This window comes from Mytilus trossulus, chromosome 3 (genome assembly GCF_036588685.1).
Source record: "Mytilus trossulus isolate FHL-02 chromosome 3, PNRI_Mtr1.1.1.hap1, whole genome shotgun sequence".
Lineage (NCBI taxonomy): Eukaryota > Metazoa > Mollusca > Bivalvia > Mytilida > Mytilidae > Mytilus > Mytilus trossulus.
In genome coordinates this window covers 51,207,805-51,228,143 of record NC_086375.1, presented here as the reverse complement: position 1 = coordinate 51,228,143, position 20,339 = coordinate 51,207,805, and the positions used below count along the sequence as shown (strand labels likewise).

At 31.1% G+C, this 20,339-nt stretch overlaps 1 protein-coding gene across 2 annotated transcripts in view; it reads right to left on the bottom strand.

Annotated features, from left to right (window-relative positions):
• Positions 1 to 3,268: 3,268 nt before the first annotated feature.
• LOC134711764 (inactive tyrosine-protein kinase 7-like) overlaps positions 3,269 to 20,339 on the bottom strand; it is a 97,923-nt gene continuing 80,852 nt past the window's right edge. For both annotated transcript variants that reach the window (XM_063572631.1, XM_063572630.1), the window contains exons 11-17: positions 19,480 to 19,746; positions 17,446 to 17,597; positions 14,350 to 14,470; positions 10,113 to 10,286; positions 9,404 to 9,655; positions 8,260 to 8,492; positions 3,269 to 6,779 (exon numbers count right to left, since the gene is read on the bottom strand). In XM_063572631.1, the coding sequence (XP_063428701.1) occupies positions 6,189 to 6,779; positions 8,260 to 8,492; positions 9,404 to 9,655; positions 10,113 to 10,286; positions 14,350 to 14,470; positions 17,446 to 17,597; positions 19,480 to 19,746 (1,790 nt within the window). In that variant the 3' untranslated portion in view covers positions 3,269 to 6,188. The remainder of the gene's footprint in view (positions 6,780 to 8,259; positions 8,493 to 9,403; positions 9,656 to 10,112; positions 10,287 to 14,349; positions 14,471 to 17,445; positions 17,598 to 19,479; positions 19,747 to 20,339) is intronic.

The window sequence follows — 20,339 nt, the reverse complement described above, 5'->3', positions numbered from 1 at the left end:
GTGCGATATGATAACTTCCATTAGAGCTCTTTGGATTTCCTTGTCTTGTGCATTTTGGTTTACGGACATGGTGTTCCAGTTTATGTCTGGGCAGTTGAAATCTCAAGTGAGTATGATGGATTGATTTTTGTTTGAAATATGGTCTAATGATTTATCTAGTTCCTTTATGTGTTCCATATTTCTGTGTGGCATATAAAATGAGCCTATTATGAGATCTTTTTTGTCTTTCGTTTGTATATCTTTACCCATTCTATCTCACATTTTGTTACAAATTCTTGGTTTTCAATTGCAATAATGTCGTTTTGTACAAAGATGAAAACACCGCCTCCGAGTGTACCTCGACCATTTCTGTAGGCTGTGTACTTTTCTGGACAAACTTCACTAGACTTAATTTAAACATATTTATTTATAGTGGATTGGGAAACAAGTTTTACAACTTATATTAATCCCTTTCCACTTTGCGGGTGCGAGTGCTGCCTTGTAGCGGCATTAGCCTACTCTTTTTCGAAATCTACAAGGGTGTCTTTAACGTGCAAGAGATATGGCTCTCTCTTAACACGGGTCAGCCATTTATCGTCCCCTTCCGACGGACTATCATCGTTTCCTCAAGACCATACTCGCAAATGGTGTCAAGGGAGAGCCGAAAATTGAGTCCCTGAAATTTTCATCCCAGACGGGAATCGAACCAGGAACCTTTGTGTTAGTAGTCCGATGCCTAACCACTACACCACGGCTCTCTGTTCACTAGACTTAATTGCATCTTTAGTTGTTTTATTTCCAGGATGTTCTCCTTTCAGCCAAGACTCTGTGCCGCAGATGATAACACCTCAAACAATGCAAAATGAAGAACATGACGATAACACCACGAATAATGCAAAAAAGAAGAATATAATGGAAACAACACGAACAATGCATAATGAAGAAAATACCGATAACAACAAGAACAATGCAAAACGAAGAACATAAAGATAACCCTACGAATAATGTCAAACGAAGAACACAATGACAACACAACGAGCAATGCAAAATGAGGAACATAACGGCAAACACCCCAAACATTGCAAAATGAAGAACATAACGATAATACAAATAAAAGAAGATAACAATATCGCTACGAACTATGCAAAAGGAAGAATATAACGATACCACCACGAACAATGTAACATAAAGAACACAACGATAACACCATTAACAATGCAAAATGAGGAACACAACGATAACATTCACAAACAATGCAAAATGAAGAACATATCGACAACACTACAGCAATGCAAAATGAAGAACAAAACGACAACACCACGAACAATGCAAACTGAAAAAAAACAGGGATAACACCTGAAGCATTGCAAAATGAAGAACATAAGTATAACATAACCATAACACTAGGAACAATGCAAAAGCATTACAATAACACGCTAAACAATGCAAAATGAAGAACATTATAATAATATCTCAAGCAATGTAAAATGAAGAACATAGCGATTACAAAACGAACAATGCAAAATGAAGAACAGACAAAGAACCCATGAACAAAGCAAAAAGAACACACAGACAACAATGAAACCATGAACAGAGCAGAAAAGGAAAGAAAGACTTAATAGTGATGCTCTGGTTTTGTCAGGAATTTCTAATCTGTAAGTGGCAGCAGAAATTTTGCTTTTGGAAAGTAAAAAAATCAGGAAATTGGTCACATTATGTGATGTGAATAAATGTCTTATTTGTAGAATAACAAACAAGGATGAAAATATGAAAAATATCATTGATCATTGTGGAATTCATGTTTATATGGTAGTGACATCACCAAAATTCAAACTTAATTTGTGACAATATGCATTAGTAAAAGTTTCAAAACATTTGGTTAAGGTAAATTAAAGATGGAGAACAGAATCCAACTTTGGGACATACGTACAGACAGTTAATTAGTTGCTTATTAATCTAAAATCACTAGACCATGATCTATTACATAGAGCCCTGAAAAAGTTTTTTTACTTATATGTACTACCTATAGTATAAATGTAACTTTATATAAAATATCTTTGATCTTTCACAAGAAGTACCTATTAACTAACTTAGGCAGAAAGCTTAACATTGAAAATTGATTATTGTTTCAGTCACTGAACTATGACTCAGGGGGCAGGGCCTCAAACTAGTTGTCAAACTGATATATACTGACAGTAATGAAACTTTATAGAATATATCAAAGATATATCACAAGAAGTTTCTATCAAACCAACTAAACAACTAGATGCATCAGCTAGCTATGTCTTGCTGTCCAATACTTCATCATAGGTGAGTAAAAAATGGTATAACACCACTTATGAGACCTAGACAGGAATACCTCTAGTAATATATTATATCTTTATGTATCATGAAAAATTGAAAATGATTTTATTGGTTCAGATACTAGCAGTTTTTTTGCAGCTTTCAAAGACTTGACCTATCCACCTGTCTATTGTGGAATGCAGCATGTTACCTGCTAGATGTCTTTCGGTATTTTTCTATTGTGGTTGTTTTCATTAATTCAGGAATTAAGTGTTAGCAAGTTATCCACATCGTCAATAGATTCCAAACAATTCAGAGTTTGAAGACTTATAATTTAGAAACAGGTCTATGGTTGAAGGCTGCATGCATCAATCTAGATGTGTTTTGGTTATTTTTATCTTTGGGTTGCTGTCTCATTGACCTATACACCTCATCTTCTTTATTCATGTCTTTGTTTGGACTTGTTTGTTTGCTTTTTGGCCTTGAATGTTTGTCCCTAACATTTTATTAACTGTGCATTTGCATTCACATATCGCAGATCAAATTTATTTCATAGTGTGTTAATTTAAGTTTTTTGATTGAGTTAAGCCTGTCAATTGAGATTTTATTGAGTGTTTTTCTATGTTGTGATGTTATGCTATTGTTTTAGAAAAAGGGAGAAGGTTTGGTACCATTAAAACGTTTAATCCTGCTGCAAATGTTTGCACCTGTCCTATGTAAGGAATCTGATGTACAGTAGTTGTTGTTTGTTGATGTAATTTATACATGTTTCTCGTTTCTGGTTTTTATATTAGATTAGACCATTAGTTTTCCTGTTTGAATGGTTTTACACTAATCATTTTGGGGCCCTTTAAAGCTTGCTGTTCGGTGTGAGCCAAGGCTCCGTTTCGAAGGCCGTACATTGACCTATAATGGTTTACTTTTATAAATTGTTATTTGGATGGAGAGTTGTCTCATTGGCACTCACACCACATCATCCTATATCTATAAAAATAAAACTCAGATCTTATAATTTAAATAAGCTTTATTAATCTAATTGCATAGATTAAGACACATACATACATAAAGTTCTGATAAAACTTCAGCACCATGTTTCACACTCTCTATCTCACTAATGATTTGTCAACCAGTCAATTCAGGGATTTGTTTTAGTAGGAATAAAATTTGAAAATCTTAGTAATACCTTATAAAATATACATAAATTACTTATGGGTGTCTTTGAAAGTATTATTTCATAATAATGCAATACTATTTTATCTTTTGTTTTAAAGGAATAGCTATTTAACTGTGTAGTTTGTAAAAGAATTCACAGTTGTAACTTGTTGGGTGACCATAAATACAAGACTACCTATATTTAAATTATGTTTAATAAACATATAAAACAATTCAAAACACTGGTGAATGAAATTTCAATAATTTATGACACATTTTTAAAGGTTAGCTGTAATTCATATATAATAATCTTTAATATTAAACCTTTTGAATTGAATGGACAAATCACAAAACAGAACAATTATTTCATTTCAGAATGCAGAAGATCATCTAATAATAAATATCTTATATCTCTTTTTGATAAGTTTGTCATAACAACATTTATTTTGTTGGAATCTAAGCAAACAGAAACAACTGATCTTTTACTTCAGAATTCAATGACCTAACAAAAGTATATCACAAATAGTTTGTTTTTGTCAAATAATTTCTATTGCCAAAATATGACCTATATAAATTTTGAAGGTCAGAAATGCAAAACAATATACATCAGATAGTTCTATTACATAATGGTACAATAAATGATAGTGCTTGTTTAATCTTATGTTTAATACTTCAATATGTGTGATTGTCATAAAAAATACTTTGGTAGTCAATAAATCTAACTGTATGAAAAGTCATTTCTCTTTTAAATCTGATGGAAGCCAAATTCATGACGTGTTTTATAATGATACTCAATGTTCTGTAACATATGAATTTCTTCAGATCTTACATGATAAGACACTGAATTCTTATCTCAATCTAAAACTTTCTCTTGTGTCATTAAGACAGTTAGTAAATATATTTAGGTTTAACAAAATCTGTAATATGAAATTGAATGAAAATATGAAAATCTAAATGGAATGCAAAGTTTTGTTTACACAAAATGATAGAGTTCTGTATGAACTTACAAGTATGTGATTGTATCGTCCTTATACAAGTAGAATAAAAAATATGAAGTCACATAAAATGAATCTAACAAATCTTGAATTATCTCCCCTTCTTTTACTTGCACAACATGACATGCATACTACCAAATTTTGATTTCATTCACACATCTATATCAACTACACAATGACAAATCTATAAACACTAAAACACAGTACAATAGTATCACTCTAGACAACTTGGTTGTCCTTTCTAATATAGCCATTTGTTTCATGTTTAGTTTTCCTTTAAAATATCAGATTTTCTTGGATTTTATGTTTTATAACAAAATTGTAAAGACGTATTCATGTATATTTTTTTTGTTTCAATCTTGTGTAGAATTTTTGCTTCTTTTACAATTATCATTGATAAATAGAAACTTGTTAAAATGACTGTACATATAAGTACTGCATTGTAGTTTATAAATTAAAGGTATATTATTTTGGTGTATTTCTACTGAGTTAAACTGTAGTCTGTTATTTTTTTTCATGAGGCATACACTAATTTGTTGCAAGGATTATAAGTAACAAAGTGACTGTTTATTACTTTGACTTCACAAATGAATAACATTTTAGCAAACACACTGCTATTACAAATCATTTTTATGTGCAGTTATACTGCTATGACATTCATTTTTTCTTTGCAGTCAAACTGCTAGAACTGTTATCTATAAAATAAAGAAATATAAAACGATATTTAAGGAAAACAAAACAGAAACAAATATTGATTCTCGTTAAAAAATAAACAGTTTTTTTCAGAATCTGTTAAAGTCTGTATCACTTTAACAATAACAACATAGTTCCTAAACATATATACAGTATTTTATACCATCAAATTTCTTTCTTTCTTTCTTTTTTTTCCCTAACAACAGATTTGGTAAACTTTTGGGTGTTTACAATACATCTAACAAATGTAGACAAAATGTCAGGCAATTCAAAGAATCATTGTGGATTCTTTTTTTTTGTTTTTTTTGCAGGAATTTCTAATATTTTTGGTTTATATAAACAACCAAAAAAATAAACAAGACATAATGCGAGTAAAGCACATGAAATGGTATCTTGATCTCCTTGTATATTAAAAGTATAATTATTCTTAGAAACTTGGACAATATTCCCAATTAATATATTGCACTCTAATTGGTATAATATTTCCCATTATTTATTTAATATCTCTCACTCAAATAGCTCTGGCTGTAATATAGCCTTTTTGTGCTGAGTCTGCATAAAGCAAACACCAATCAATGAATTGTCTAATATCAAATAATACCACGAATAATATTTCCCAGTCATCAGAAATAACCCTTTTTTAAATTTTCAATAGCTGTAAATGTGTAAGAATTATGAAAGTTAAAAGAATAAATCAACAAACTATTAATTGTATTTCATCATTGCATGGTCTTTTAAATACATTTAAATACTTTGCAGTTCCTATCATAAAACATAAACCATCTCATAAGGCAATGTCTTTAAGTATTTGTAGCCAAATATAAATAAAGAGAAAATAAAAAAAACTATATCAACATACAACTTATATGTAAAAATCACAGTATTTTACATTCAATTCCCTTATATTTCCAACATATATATCCGTCAGACATAGTGGTCAATGATAAATAAAAATTTGTAGATTTTCAATTACTTGCAGAAATTTGCACTGCACTGCAGAACAGTTATATATATATATGAAAATGTATAATGTAAAAAATATATACACAAAATAAATACTCTCTCTAAAACAGACATGGATTTCAGTTAGACTGGAGCAGTTGATTGTAGTTTTAAAATGTATTCTCCAAAGAATGAACAGATTTCACTAAATAAAGGTCTTTCCTTTGGACATACTGCAGTACATTTTGTAATTAGGTCAATAATCTCCTGTGGACACATGTCCACCATTGTCAATTTTAAATCTTCTATTTTTAGATGTTTCAACACTTCATCGTCTGTAAGTGAAGTATAAGGCAGGTCTCCAAGATGAAACACTTCCCAAACAAAAATACCAAAAGCCCAAATGTCACTTTTCACTGAAAATTCTCCATCAAAAACTGCTTCAGGAGGCATCCATCGTAAAGGAATAAGATTCTGAGCATAGGGGTAATATTCCCCTGCATATGCATCCCGACACAATGATAAACTGGTTATCTTTAGTTCAAGGCGAGATGTCAGCAGCACATTTCTAGATGCTATGTCTCTATGAATATAGCGATGATTTGATAAATGTTCCAGTCCTGATGCCACTTGGTGGCACATGTTTGTCTTTTGTACAGCAGTTAAAGGTGGCACACGAGGAAACTGTCCACTGAGTCCACCTCTTGTTGCATACAAGAACTGTTTCAAATCACCCTGCAAAATAGGAATATTACAGATATGAAAACAAAATCTGTCTTTTAACTTTTCAGTCCTGTAATCAAATTATGTGTATTTGCTGACATCAGTCTTGGATTTTACTCTTTCAAAATTTAACTTTTAAAATACTTTTAGGTTGTACCTAACACCTGAACTAAAACTAAATTTGGCTCGTTTAATTTTCTTTAAATTTTGACAAAGTATTTAGTTTGACCCTTTGACAAAAATATAAAAATTTCAAAAACTTTGAACCAACCGTTTAATCAGAAAAATTACACTGGTTATATAGCAGTTTGACAAAACTTATTTTGATCATTGAGAAGCTTAATATTCCCTTAACAACACAACGTCATTAAAGCGTTCTCCTGATTTTACAGAGTTATCTCCCTGTAGTGTTAAGTACCACCTTAAAGGATACAGTAATGTATGATCCATTAGGAAGTATCTTTTGAGATGTTGGTGCATGACAAGTGTCAGTGCCACATATTTGTCATGGAAACTCTGATGTATTACACAGATATACATTTGATCAATCAATAAAATGGTTATTTTAGATAATTCTTCAAAGATTAAAAAAAATCTGTATTTAGTACAATGTTGTATTTTCAGGGCTTAAAATCCTTAAATCAACTAGAGTTCAGATTTGTGTTTACATTAACAATAACAGTTATTTATGTCACTATTGAATGGCTTTTTCAAATGTAATATTTTAAAACATGAATCCTGTTTTCAAGGATTTGTTTATCCGTATTCCCAGCATGATCATAATACATTCATTATATCACTGATTTTCACAAGAAAAGAAATTTATGTCCCCAGTGACATTAATTAACTACTTATTCTTGAATTTTTTAAAAAGTTCATTTATAAAATATATTAAAAATGAAGTAAAATCGATCAAATATGTATATTGAAATAATTAGGACATGCCATTACACATGAGATTCAACACTGTCATTAGATAAATTTCCTTAATGGAAACTTATTTCAACTAAAGTGTTTTGAGTACATTTAAACTCTTAATATGAGCATGTATGTCATCTTTTCTCTGTTCATCAATAAACAGAACAAACTAGCAAGAGCCATGTGATTTTTTTTGAATAGTAGATTTTCATTTATTATTTAGTTAAGTTTTCCAATGTTAAGTATAATATAGTTTTCCAATGTTAAGTATAATATTGGCTGAAGTGTGCGAAAAACTGATTGAACCTAAATAAAATAAATAGGGAGCATGTCTGTGGGACATAGATGATACCCATGCTTGCATAAAAGTTATACTGGAACATAACTCAAGAACTGTAAAAGTGATGCTATCCAAGTTTGCATTTGAGTTTGAGTTTTTTGGTAGTAGGCATTGTGTTTATGTTTACATATAGTTGAGGGAAACTAAAAATTCAACATCAAAATATTCACATTATTTTGGTCTGTTTTATAAAACCCTTCCCATACATTATAGTTATACAATGATGTTACTCACCCAATCACAATACTCTGTGATAACAAACTGTGGTTCTATCTCTTTACACACTCCTAATATCTTAGCTATACATGGATGATCTAGCTTGGAGTACATGTCTAACTCTTGTTTGAATTCATAGTATAAATGTTCATCTTTAACAAGCAGTGATTTAACAACAACAAGTGTTTCTGGTTCATAATCTTTAATGCCTCGAGCTTTTGCTAAGAACACATCACCAAATAATCCTTTACCTGCAATTAAAAGGCATTGAGTTTAGTTTTACAGATTATTCTACTATAGAAATTGCTATATCTGATGAAAATTTATTAAGATTTAAGATTTATGTTTTTGTTATATCTAACTTCTGCTATATTTAAATTTCAACTAATTCAGTTTTCTTCAAATTATATGTTGGAAGAATTTTTAGAGTAACTTGATAGTAATAAATGTACTTAGCTAAGAATCTTCACCTAAAATATACTTGTTGTAAAGCAAAAATGTTTGACAACAGTTTAAATGTCAGAAGGAGAACAGTATATCAGAAAATATGAAAACCAAAAGAAATCTGTAGGTTCAACACTTGGTCCGCACTTAAAGATGTGACAGAAAACAACAAATTATTAAAGAAAGTTAACTCTGGTGTTTAGTGGTTGTCGTCTGTTTATGTGGTTCATAAGTGTTTCTTGTGTCTTTGTTTTTTATATAGATTAGACCGTTGGTTTTCCTGTTTGAATGGTTTTACACTAGTAATTGTTGGGGCCCTTATAGCTTGCTCTTTGGTGTGAGCATAGGCTCTGTGTTGAAAAATGTTCTTTGACCTATGATGATTTACTTTTATAAACTGTGACTTGGATGGCGAGTTGTCTCATTGGCACTCATACCACATCTTCCTATATCTATCTACTAGATCTGAAGAAAACCTTCAATTTGTATCTTTTTGTTTAATTCTGTGGAAAGAATTTCTCGCTACATTGACGACCTGTTGGTGACCTTCTGCTGCTGTGTTTTCTTATTTGGTCGGGTTGTTGTCTCTTTGACACATTCCCCATTTCCATTCTCAATTTTAAGTATTTTTAAAAATAATGAAATAAACAATAAATTCCAGAACCTTGTTTTTTTTGGTGGGGTGGGGGTTGGAAGAACTAGTAATAATGATTCCTACCAAGCATGCCAATAGTTGCCAGATCATGTCTAGGAAATACAAGTCTGTCATAACTCCCTCTTCTACTTCTCTGTGATTGTGACTGTGATGTTGTTGATTGAGATTGTGATGAATGAGAGGGATGTGAACTCATCCCTGACACATGTGACCTGTTATCACTGTCACTACGTAACTGTCCACGGGATTCACTGTCTCGATCTTTTACTAACAGTTCATGCTGTTCCCTGTTAGCGTCACCATTCTCTGATTTAACTATAAACAGGAAAAGATTAGAATTGATTACTATACTTTAAATAATAGTAAAATTTACATTTATAATTACTTATGATGCTCAATATTTAAACTGCTTTTTGATGCAATTTCATTTTTAAAAACTAAACAATACATAGTGTGGCATAAAATAATAATTTGATAACAAAATAAAACTGTTTAATTGCAGATTTCTAATTGCATGTCCATTTCATTCAGATGGTTTTCTTTAATGAAAAGTATATATTAAGCATGCAGCTTCATAGATTGATTTGTGTTGCTTGCTTAATGTTCAGTGGCAAATATTTCATACAAATTGAAAACAAAAAACACTAAACCAAAAAGATGGGTTTTAACCAGTTCTGCTTCTGCAATCTAAAGAAGAATAACTACATAACTAGAGTGAAAGCATTTAAATAAATGATAAAACTTTTCAAATGAAAAGAAAATTATTATATACCCATAGATTTAGCAAATCTTTTCCTCCTCATAAACAATCTGTAGCTAAAGTATGCTGTAAGTGCTATGACAAGTGCGAAGTAAGCCCCTGCACTACACACTGCAATTATAATGGTCTTCACCATATCTATTCCTTCTTCTTCTTCAACCCCCTCCTTTCCAAACTCAGATGCACCTGAAATAATGAACATAGAAAATGAAGGCATCAAGTACAAATATATTGAAAGTATTCTCCCAGGTGCTTAATTTATCCTTAAAACAAAGATTAGAGTTAGCTCATAAAAAAGAAATTAAGACTTATGTCCAATATATTAAAACATGATTTCATGATATACTAGATGGTATATTTTCCAAATGAAGAAATTCCATAAATAGCTAATCTTCTATAAATGTTGGAAGTCAAGCATAGTTGGGGAACATACACAGTATTTGTCCAAATCAAAGGATAGAAAGATTATAATGCATTTACACTGCGTTTTACTCCCCAACTCTTTAATATGAATTTGAACAAAGAAACTGATGGAAACACAATTACTCACATACTTTTATCATTTCAAAAACAAGTTACCAGTCAGATATGGCGAAATAGAAACCACATGAAGAAATGATCCAGACAAATATTTCCGTAACCTTGCCCAAAAATGCAACAAGAATTCACAAACAACAATGTCTCTGTCTTTTGAAGACTGGATTCATCATAATTATTAAGTAATTGGTACAAAACTTACAAGCTTTGACTTACTCTACACCTAAATGAAAATGATTTTACCACTCAACCTCTTCTCATTATGTCATTAATGATGGGTGTAATAGGTTAATAATTAGGCTGTTGACAGTGATAACTGATAAATTGTATTTCCTTATAAAAACATCATTCTCATCTTCCAGACAGTTGTATGTATATTTTGTACAAAAAATGACATATACATCTTAGAAATAATAATATTCCTAATATCATATATCCAGGAAAAAACTTTGAGAATTGCAAAATTAACTGGAGTTTAGTACTTTCAAACTTGTCGTCCTTAAAATGTTCAGAGATACATCATCTGACATTTGTCACTGTAAAATATACAAGAGTTTTGTCTAGCATGATTTGTACAGGTTTCAAATGTCTTAAAATTTCAACTTTCAAACATCACATTTCAGTCTCAAGACAAGACCAAAAATTGCCTTATTTTAAAACATTCCAATCAATATTTAGATATATTAAAGTAACATACAGCCTTATCAAAAAAGATGTTTGTCGACAAAAAGTTATACAGAAATGTTAGATGTAGGTAAAACTGTTTTTGATTGATGTCTTATCTCATGTACAAATATACCTTTGGAGGAAAGTTGACTCGTTGGCAATCATACCACATCTCCAAATTTTTATACTAAATGGCTATTTTTAATAATTCCCGTCTATTATGTCATGTCTTCCATATGACGACTAAAGAACTGATATTTCTGAACTAAACTGACCAGACTAAAACATCCATTTCATTTATCCGTTTCATTTATCTATGATTGTAAATATGATTGTACAATTTGTCTGCATATGCAATTGGCTACTACCCTATCAGACATGTTGGATATATGTGTTCTCGATCTTTTAAATGAAATAAAAGTTTTAAGTTCTTCTTCCACTCCAAATATTATCAGTTTCTGAGATTTGAAATGAAGTTTTTTTTGCTTATTTTTTCTTTCAAGACAGTGCTATATATTTTAAACATTTATTAATTAGTAGCCATCCCATTTATATTCTCTGTCAATATCATGCAAAACCATCAAATATGCAAAGCATAAATTCTTGCAAGCAGAAACTCATAAAATGTACACTTTTACAGAAAAAAAAGGAAGCAAAATATTTAACAATAACTTTTCAACATGTAAAATTAAAACATTATTATAAACCCATAAAAATGATTTTCACTAACATTACGAAAAATCCTTTAAGAAATTTCCAATCATGGTAAATAGTAAACTACTTAATCATGAATATACGTTTTTATTTTGGCAAAGATTGATATGATACAATACTTGCTTATTTGCCTAACAATGCATATATGATGGGTTTGCATTAGTAAAAGCAAAACACAAAAGACATATATTTTTCTATCAAATATAAAATCTTTATTTCCAAAATAGCGTCCAATAAATAATATAGTCAGATATGGCCATGCATCACAATATGCATCAACTTATCCTTGGGAATGATAAACAATGTGTCATGTTGGTTCTCGTATAAACAAACTGGTCCATAATATGTGACATAACACAACAAAAATCGTCCAACAATTTCCTGATATAACACTGGATCCTCCATTTTTATTTCCGTACCAAACGTCATACGAAGCTACAAAATTGCATGGATGTGCAATAAACAATGTTATAGAAGTAGAAAAACCTAATTTAGTAATGATTTCTGTGTGATGAAATCCTGATAGATTTAGACAATAAATTGAGCAGCTTTAAAGTTTTAATACCATATTTATACCCTAGATTACATATTCTGGTCAGGAGAAAACATTAATTTGATTTATGCCATATAAATTGATTTCAGGGTACAAAACTCTATTCATCTCTTGTCAATTAAGAATTTTTTCAAAAGCTAGTTGTTTTCAACCAGTGTCAAACAGTAAGATAGTTGCTGTGCACAATCAGCATTTCAACATCAAACTTGTCACCATAAATTGGCCAACACAGCCGTTTCTTTTCAGTAATCCTTTCTTATGAAACATTCAGTGTAAACAAAGTGACATAAATTTCTCTTGATGATATAATTTGTAACTTTGTCACTTTTATTTTTTATCCTGCAGAGAGAAAAATCCAAGCTTGTCAAAATGTGCTGTTAGACTATAATTTATCCATGATTATCTGTATTACTGAAGGTATTTATTATTTTACAGATTTGTTTCTGGACTTTAAAAGGCAAATATAAATTGTCAGATTTCAATATAATTGATGTAACATGTTTCAGTCAGACCTATCCATGTTTCACCCTGATTTTTTTTATCATTATTAAGTACACTACAAATGTACATTATTTTTACATCTTTTGTGTATTGTAAATTTGGAATATTTTAAGTGTCTTTATAAATCTAATTGTTCAGTAATGTACATCAATGTTAGACAAATTAATTTGATTTCAGAAAATGACGCATATAAATAATGCTATAAATTTTGAATTACAAATTCTTATTTTTTTAGACAAAAATCCTGTCATAATTTTAGCAAATGACTTTCAACAAGTTCGAATACCATCTGACCTGAAAGCTGCTTCAGACATTACAAGGTTCAAAAAATGTTTTAGGTCCTTAATTACATAACAACATTTGAATTTGTGGTTCACATGTACCAATGAAATCCACAAATATTAGTATGCAACGAAAAAAATATGAATCCATAGTAATTGATTATTTCTGAAGAGTTAAAAAATCATTGGAAGTCTGGAGTCATCTACTTTGGACAGTTTGCCTCTGCTGAAAATTCTAATTTTCTACTCTTTATACAACACTCCCTTGCAGGATGAGCAAACAGAAAATATCTAATATAAACTGGTGCCATATTTTTGCTTAATATTGAAAAATGTACTTTAAATCTTCTTTGTTTTAGAGAGCATTCTGTCAGTTGATTGGTAAATATTTTGGACTCAGCTTACAGTAGTTACTTTTTACATCGTAATATGTTTATATATTTAAAACAAAGTTTGAATCTTTCCAAACTGTACTGATAACTGGGAGATCTTCTACAAAGCCTATGATTTGTATTGTCGCTCTATGATTGAATGTGTTGAATACATGACAGCAATAATGCTACATGCTAAGTTTGCATTCAGCCTTATTGGAAATTTCAAAAACTAATTAAACTATTAAACGGAACTCGGAAGGAATAAAGTACTGCATGAATTTTATAAAGAATCCTCTTGTATTTCATATCCAATCAGCAAAATAACCGACCCAAAAAGAGTACTTCAACCGATGACAAGTGTAAACAGAAGCATTTCTCTAATTTCTATGTTCAACTACAAATATTATATTGTAATATAAAAAATAATTAGAAAAATTATTTTCACAATAATGTTATACTCTTTGCTTTCACCTAATTTCTTTATTCGACAAATTGTCAAATCCTCTACTTCATGAGAATTGATTATTGTAGTAACACACTTACTGAGATAACAGGTAGACTAGCAATAGTGAAAAATCTAAAATCTCACAAGGGAGTTAACTCTGTAATATATGATAACTTACTTGCTACATTTAAATTGGCTTCCATGCGTACATTCCCTGCAGTATTATTAGCTGTACAACCATATCTCCCTTTATCTTCCATATAAACTTTGGTAAAATGTAACGTCCCATTACTCAATTTCTGAAAAATAAATAAATCTGTTATAGTCTTATAAATATAAAATATTTGTAGTCTTGATAGTTTCAAATATATAAATGGTAAGGTTTGTATGGTTTATTCTTTGTTTAGACTGGGAATGTCCTATAATAAACATGGTGAACCATATCATTTGAGTATCAGACCTCCTGCTTATTTTCAACACATTCAATGCACTGGGGAATGGATTTTAATGAGATAAAAATCAAAATATAAACAAAAATCTTTTTGGCTGCAAAAAAAAATTGTTTCATTCAAACCTACTGCATTATGGCATGTAAACCTGTTCAAAAAGTGAGGCGCTATGACTAATTACTGTTTAAAATGCAAAGTACCTACTTCAAATCTGTATTGAAAATAGATAATTTTTTAACGTAAATCACAGAGCGGATTGTGCATACATCATTTTGTTTGACATATAATCTATTTATTAGTGTAAACTTTACACTTTGGAATCTTTCTTTTATTACTTTCACTTGGTATTATGATGATTTTGTATATCATCAAATTACTGAAATGATAATGAAAATAGACCAACCAGTGTTTTATGGGAGAAAACCTATTTCTGCATTTACTCTTTTAATCTGAAGGTTGTGTAATGATTATTTATTCAAATATACTTCTAATTGAGTAGTATTAAATATCCTTTATTCAAAACTTGTATTGTCTAATTCTTCTGTTATGATTCACTATACATTAGCATGAGAATTTCTAACTGGTTAATAATGAAAATAGTTGAGCTAGAATTTTTCAATTATTTGATGTAGATGTAAACGAAAAATGAGGGTTGAAAAGTGAAAAAAAACCCATTAAAGTCCAACGGAGTAGATTAATATGGCCCCTTTATCTAGTTAAAATTTGGATTTTAAGGAAATCATCTCTGACAATGCATCTTAGCTAAAACAAGGACCAGAAATTAAAAAGGTCTCTTTTCAGAAATCTTGCCTATCAGCATTTGTTTTAATATATAAAATCAAATTAAAGTTATCCACCAAATCCAATATAAACAGCTAGGTTAATGTTAAGGGACAAGTAGGGTTCTTAGCATGCCTACTACTTTTAAACGACTACAGCTAATATTAAAAACAGCTGTATCATGAATTCATGAGCAAACGTCATCAAATGTCTACAACAATGAAACAACTCCAAAACACCCAATCAGAAATGTCTACAACAATGAAACAACTCCAAAACACCCAACAGAAATGTCTACAACAATGAAACAACTCCAAAACACCCAACAGAAATGTCTACAACAATGAAACATCTCCAAAACACCCAACAGAAATGTCTACAACAATGAAACAACTCCAAAACACCCAATCAGAAATGTCTACAACAATGAAACAACTCCAAAACACCCAACAGAAATGTCTACAACAATGAAACAACTCCAAAACACCCAACAGAAATGTCTACAACAATGAAACAACTCCAAAACACCCAATCAGAAATGTCTACAACAATGAAACAACTCCAAAACACCCAATCAGAAATGTCTACAACAATGAAACAACTCCAAAACACCCAATCAGAAATGTCTACAACAATGAAACATCTCCAAAACACCCAACAGAAATGTCTACAACAATGAAACAACTCCAAAACACCCAATCAGAAATGTCTACAACAATGAAACAACTCCAAAACACCCAATCAGAAATGTCTACAACAATGAAACAACTCCAAAACACCCAACAGAAATGTCTACAACAATGAAACAACTCCAAAACACCCAACAGAAATGTCTACAACAATGAAACAACTCCAAAACACCCAACAGAAATGTCTACAACAATGAAACAACTCCAAAACACCCAACAGAAATGTCTACAACAATGAAACATCTCCAAAACACCCAACAGAAATGTCTACAACAATGAAACAACTCCAAAACACCCAACAGAAATGTCTACAACAATGAAACAACTCCAAAACACCCAACAGAAATGTCTACAACAATGAAACAACTCCAAAACACCCAATCAGAAATGTCTACAACAATGAAACAACTCCAAAACACCCAATCAGAAATGTCTACAACAATGAAACAACTCCAAAACACCCAACAGAAATGTCTACAACAATGAAACAACTCCAAAACACCCAACAGAAATGTCTACAACAATGAAACAACTCCAAAACACCCAATCAGAAATGTCTACAACAATGAAACAACTCCAAAACACCCAACAGAAATGTCTACAACAATGAAACAACTCCAAAACACCCAACAGAAATGTCTACAACAATGAAACAACTCCAAAACACCCAATCAGAAATGTCTACAACAATGAAACAACTCCAAAACACCCAATCAGAAATGTCTACAACAATGAAACAACTCCAAAACACCCAATCAGAAATGTCTACAACAATGAAACAACTCCAAAACACCCAATCAGAAATGTCTACAACAATGAAACAACTCCAAAACACCCAATCAGAAATGTCTACAACAATGAAACAACTCCAAAACACCCAACAGAAATGTCTACAACAATGAAACAACTCCAAAACACCCAACAGAAATGTCTACAACAATGAAACAACTCCAAAACACCCAACAGAAATGTCTACAACAATGAAACAACTCCAAAACACCCAACAGAAATGTCTACAACAATGAAACAACTCCAAAACACCCAATCAGAAATGTCTACAACAATGAAACAACTCCAAAACACCCAATCAGAAATGTCTACAACAATGAAACAACTCCAAAACACCCAACAGAAATGTCTACAACAATGAAACAACTCCAAAACACCCAATCAGAAATGTCTACAACAATGAAACAACTCCAAAACACCCAACAGAAATGTCTACAACAATGAAACAACTCCAAAACACCCAATCAGAAAATGTTTCATTATTCCAAAAGAGCTTACCATTACTGTATGCATATCCATAATATATGAGAGAATATATTTTGTGTGATTGAATTTAGGAATACATACCTGTATTCTACTTGGATCAAAACTATTTTGATAAAAGTTTTTGTCCCAGAAAATCATAGGTTTGGGTTCTCCAATAGCTACACAATGTATCATGGCTGATTGTCCCTCTAAAACTGTTGTATTTATTGGAACAACTCGAAATTTTGGTCTCACTGTAAATAAAGTAAACACTTGAATAATAATGATTTTAAATCAATAAATCAAAACATATAATGGTGTATTTAAGTCAGTTATATTATTATGAAATTATACCATGCTAACTAGTGTAAGGAATATACAATGCATTTTGGGTCATCAAGAATGCACAGAAAATAATTCCAGAAATAATATATCATTTATCTTGGATCCCCCAAAAAATTAATCAATAATTCCAGTCCCAGAAAATTGTACTTTGACTTCTCAATGTAATTACTATGACTTCTTTCATTTGACAGAATGACCAATACAAATAGGGGTATTTTTTGCATTAGGGGTTTATAAACACACAGTCATATTTGACCAGAATGGAAACGTTAATTCTTATGTTTTTAGTTGGAGGGGGTATATCATGCTGCCAAATCTTATGTTCTGTGTTGGTGGAGTATCATGCGAACTATTCGCTTAACATTTTATGTCCAATCAATGGTCTGGGATGACAAAAAGCCAATTTCAACTATTGTTCTATCAGCATGACTGACATTAACCTTCTTGGATGATCATATAATTATATCCTAAATATTTTTCATCTTTTGAAGACAGTGACAATACCACTGAGAGAGGTAAACCATTCAAAATGACATAAGCAGAAAATGGGATTTTTAAGTGTACTTGGAAATACATTTGTACTCGAGTAAATTTGCATGATAAGGGTTATTAGACTTACTGGTACATAAATGAGAATTACAAAAGAGTCTTAATGCTGGATTATGATGAGTTTAAGTACTAATGATACTTCCTATGGTGAAGATTGTCTTATATTAACTTCTAGTTCAAGGGTCAGTGACAACATGATAAGTCTTATATTTGAATGTGGCCATAATGAATGTGGGTCGGGGGTCAGAGCGGACATAGAGATTAATCTTATTTTGGATTGTTGGAGTGTGGTTCAATGGTAAGTGTAGACAAATCAAAATCACATAAATGTAAAATGTTGAACTATTAAATAATCTAAGTTTAATTTTCTTATTTGAACATTTCTAAATCTAATAACAGCTGCCATTGAATGCTACTAGGACAAGATTCTCTTGAATTACACTGCACTTCTCAGATAAACAAGTATCTATATTATCTGTTAAGAGAAGTAATCTGACTTCCTATATCAAGTCCATGTATATCCAATTTGGTGAGCAGACAATTCCACTCAATCATTCTTTTTCCAAGTATTTCAAGATGTCAAAGTAATATGTAAAACTGAGATGATATGTTATATTAAGCATATCATTTGGGGAGGTTAACTCCATACAGTGTTTAGTAATGGTAGAAGGCTAAATTCTAAACTATTTTGATGCATTAGATTGCTTCCAGAATGTTCTGTTCTATCCAATTAAACAGAATGATAACGTTTCATGCATGTTATGATTTTTTGAAATTAAAACTGAGCACTAGTTTAATTTGTTGTCATGTTTTATGGTTTAGGCAAACCCATCTTTTTTTTATTTTTCCAACATGAATCTTAAATGTCTGTACGGCATGATTAGACTCTTCAGCAATTTTTTTTTATACAAAGGGTATTTTTATCACCTGCATAAAAGTTTTTCAGTTGGTTTTGCTATAAAGAAATGCAAGTTCAGATTTAAAGGTAACTAGAAGATGCTCATAAAATCGCAGTACAATTGGGCAAGTGTCGAAACAGAGTTTTTAAATTTCGTGGGCAGTACGGTACATAGACTGAACATGCACAAAAGCATATAAGACATGGATTGATAACTGTCTCTGAAGTTTTATATTTTCTCCAAAGTTGGCATTTTCTGTGGAAAAAAGATTGTTTCAAAGACCGATTTAAGAAGTACAAAACACAACCTTTTATATGTCAAAGCATTAGAGTTATACACTTACCAACAACATCTATATTAATGGTAGAATTTATTGATCCCTGTTTGTCTGTGTAAGCCATACATGTATATCTGCCTGAATCTGACCTCTGGACATCTAGGAAGGTCAAAGTGCCATCAATGTTTGTAATGTGTTCAGCAATGTTGATACTTCTGTCTTTAAACCAGCGAATCTTGACCTGACCATCCCCTTCAGCTTTACATGGTAAAGAGGCATTTTTGTGTAATTCAATGTTGGAGTCTTGTGGAACGGGATGGAATTTTAATTTTTCTGAAAAAATAACTTGAAATAAAATACTATTGGAATGTTGCAACTAATAGTCAAGAATTCAGTTTGATGACTTTACTAGTTTAATTTGCTGTTAAGTTTTATGGTTACTGCAATCCCACTTAAAAAATAAAAAAAAACCCAAATAGTAAAGTCAGAATTCAGATTACTTACTCTTTAGTTTATACCTCCAGACTGAAGTATCCCTCTGTTTAATTGTACATTTTAACAACTGTTTCTTTGTCAGCTTTATAACAAAGGTCAGAATGAGACACTTTGCAGTTTTTAAGCATTTTTGTCAGGCAAAGTATGATGGATTTTTTGGAAGATTTCTCAGTTTTATATTCAGTTTATTGATTACTCACGTCTATGTTTTTCAGACATAATGCAGGGGTTATAAAAGTATCACTTAAGTTGACATTAGTATAGATTGATGCCTGGTACTGTTTACCTATTAGTACAGGCCCGTAGCCAGGAATTTCCAAAGGGGGGTTCGTTTGACTCACAAACTCGACTTTAACAGTCATAATTCGAACAAAACATCGACTTTAACAGTGCTTATTTGTTTTCAAGGGGGGGTTCGTCCGAACCCCCCG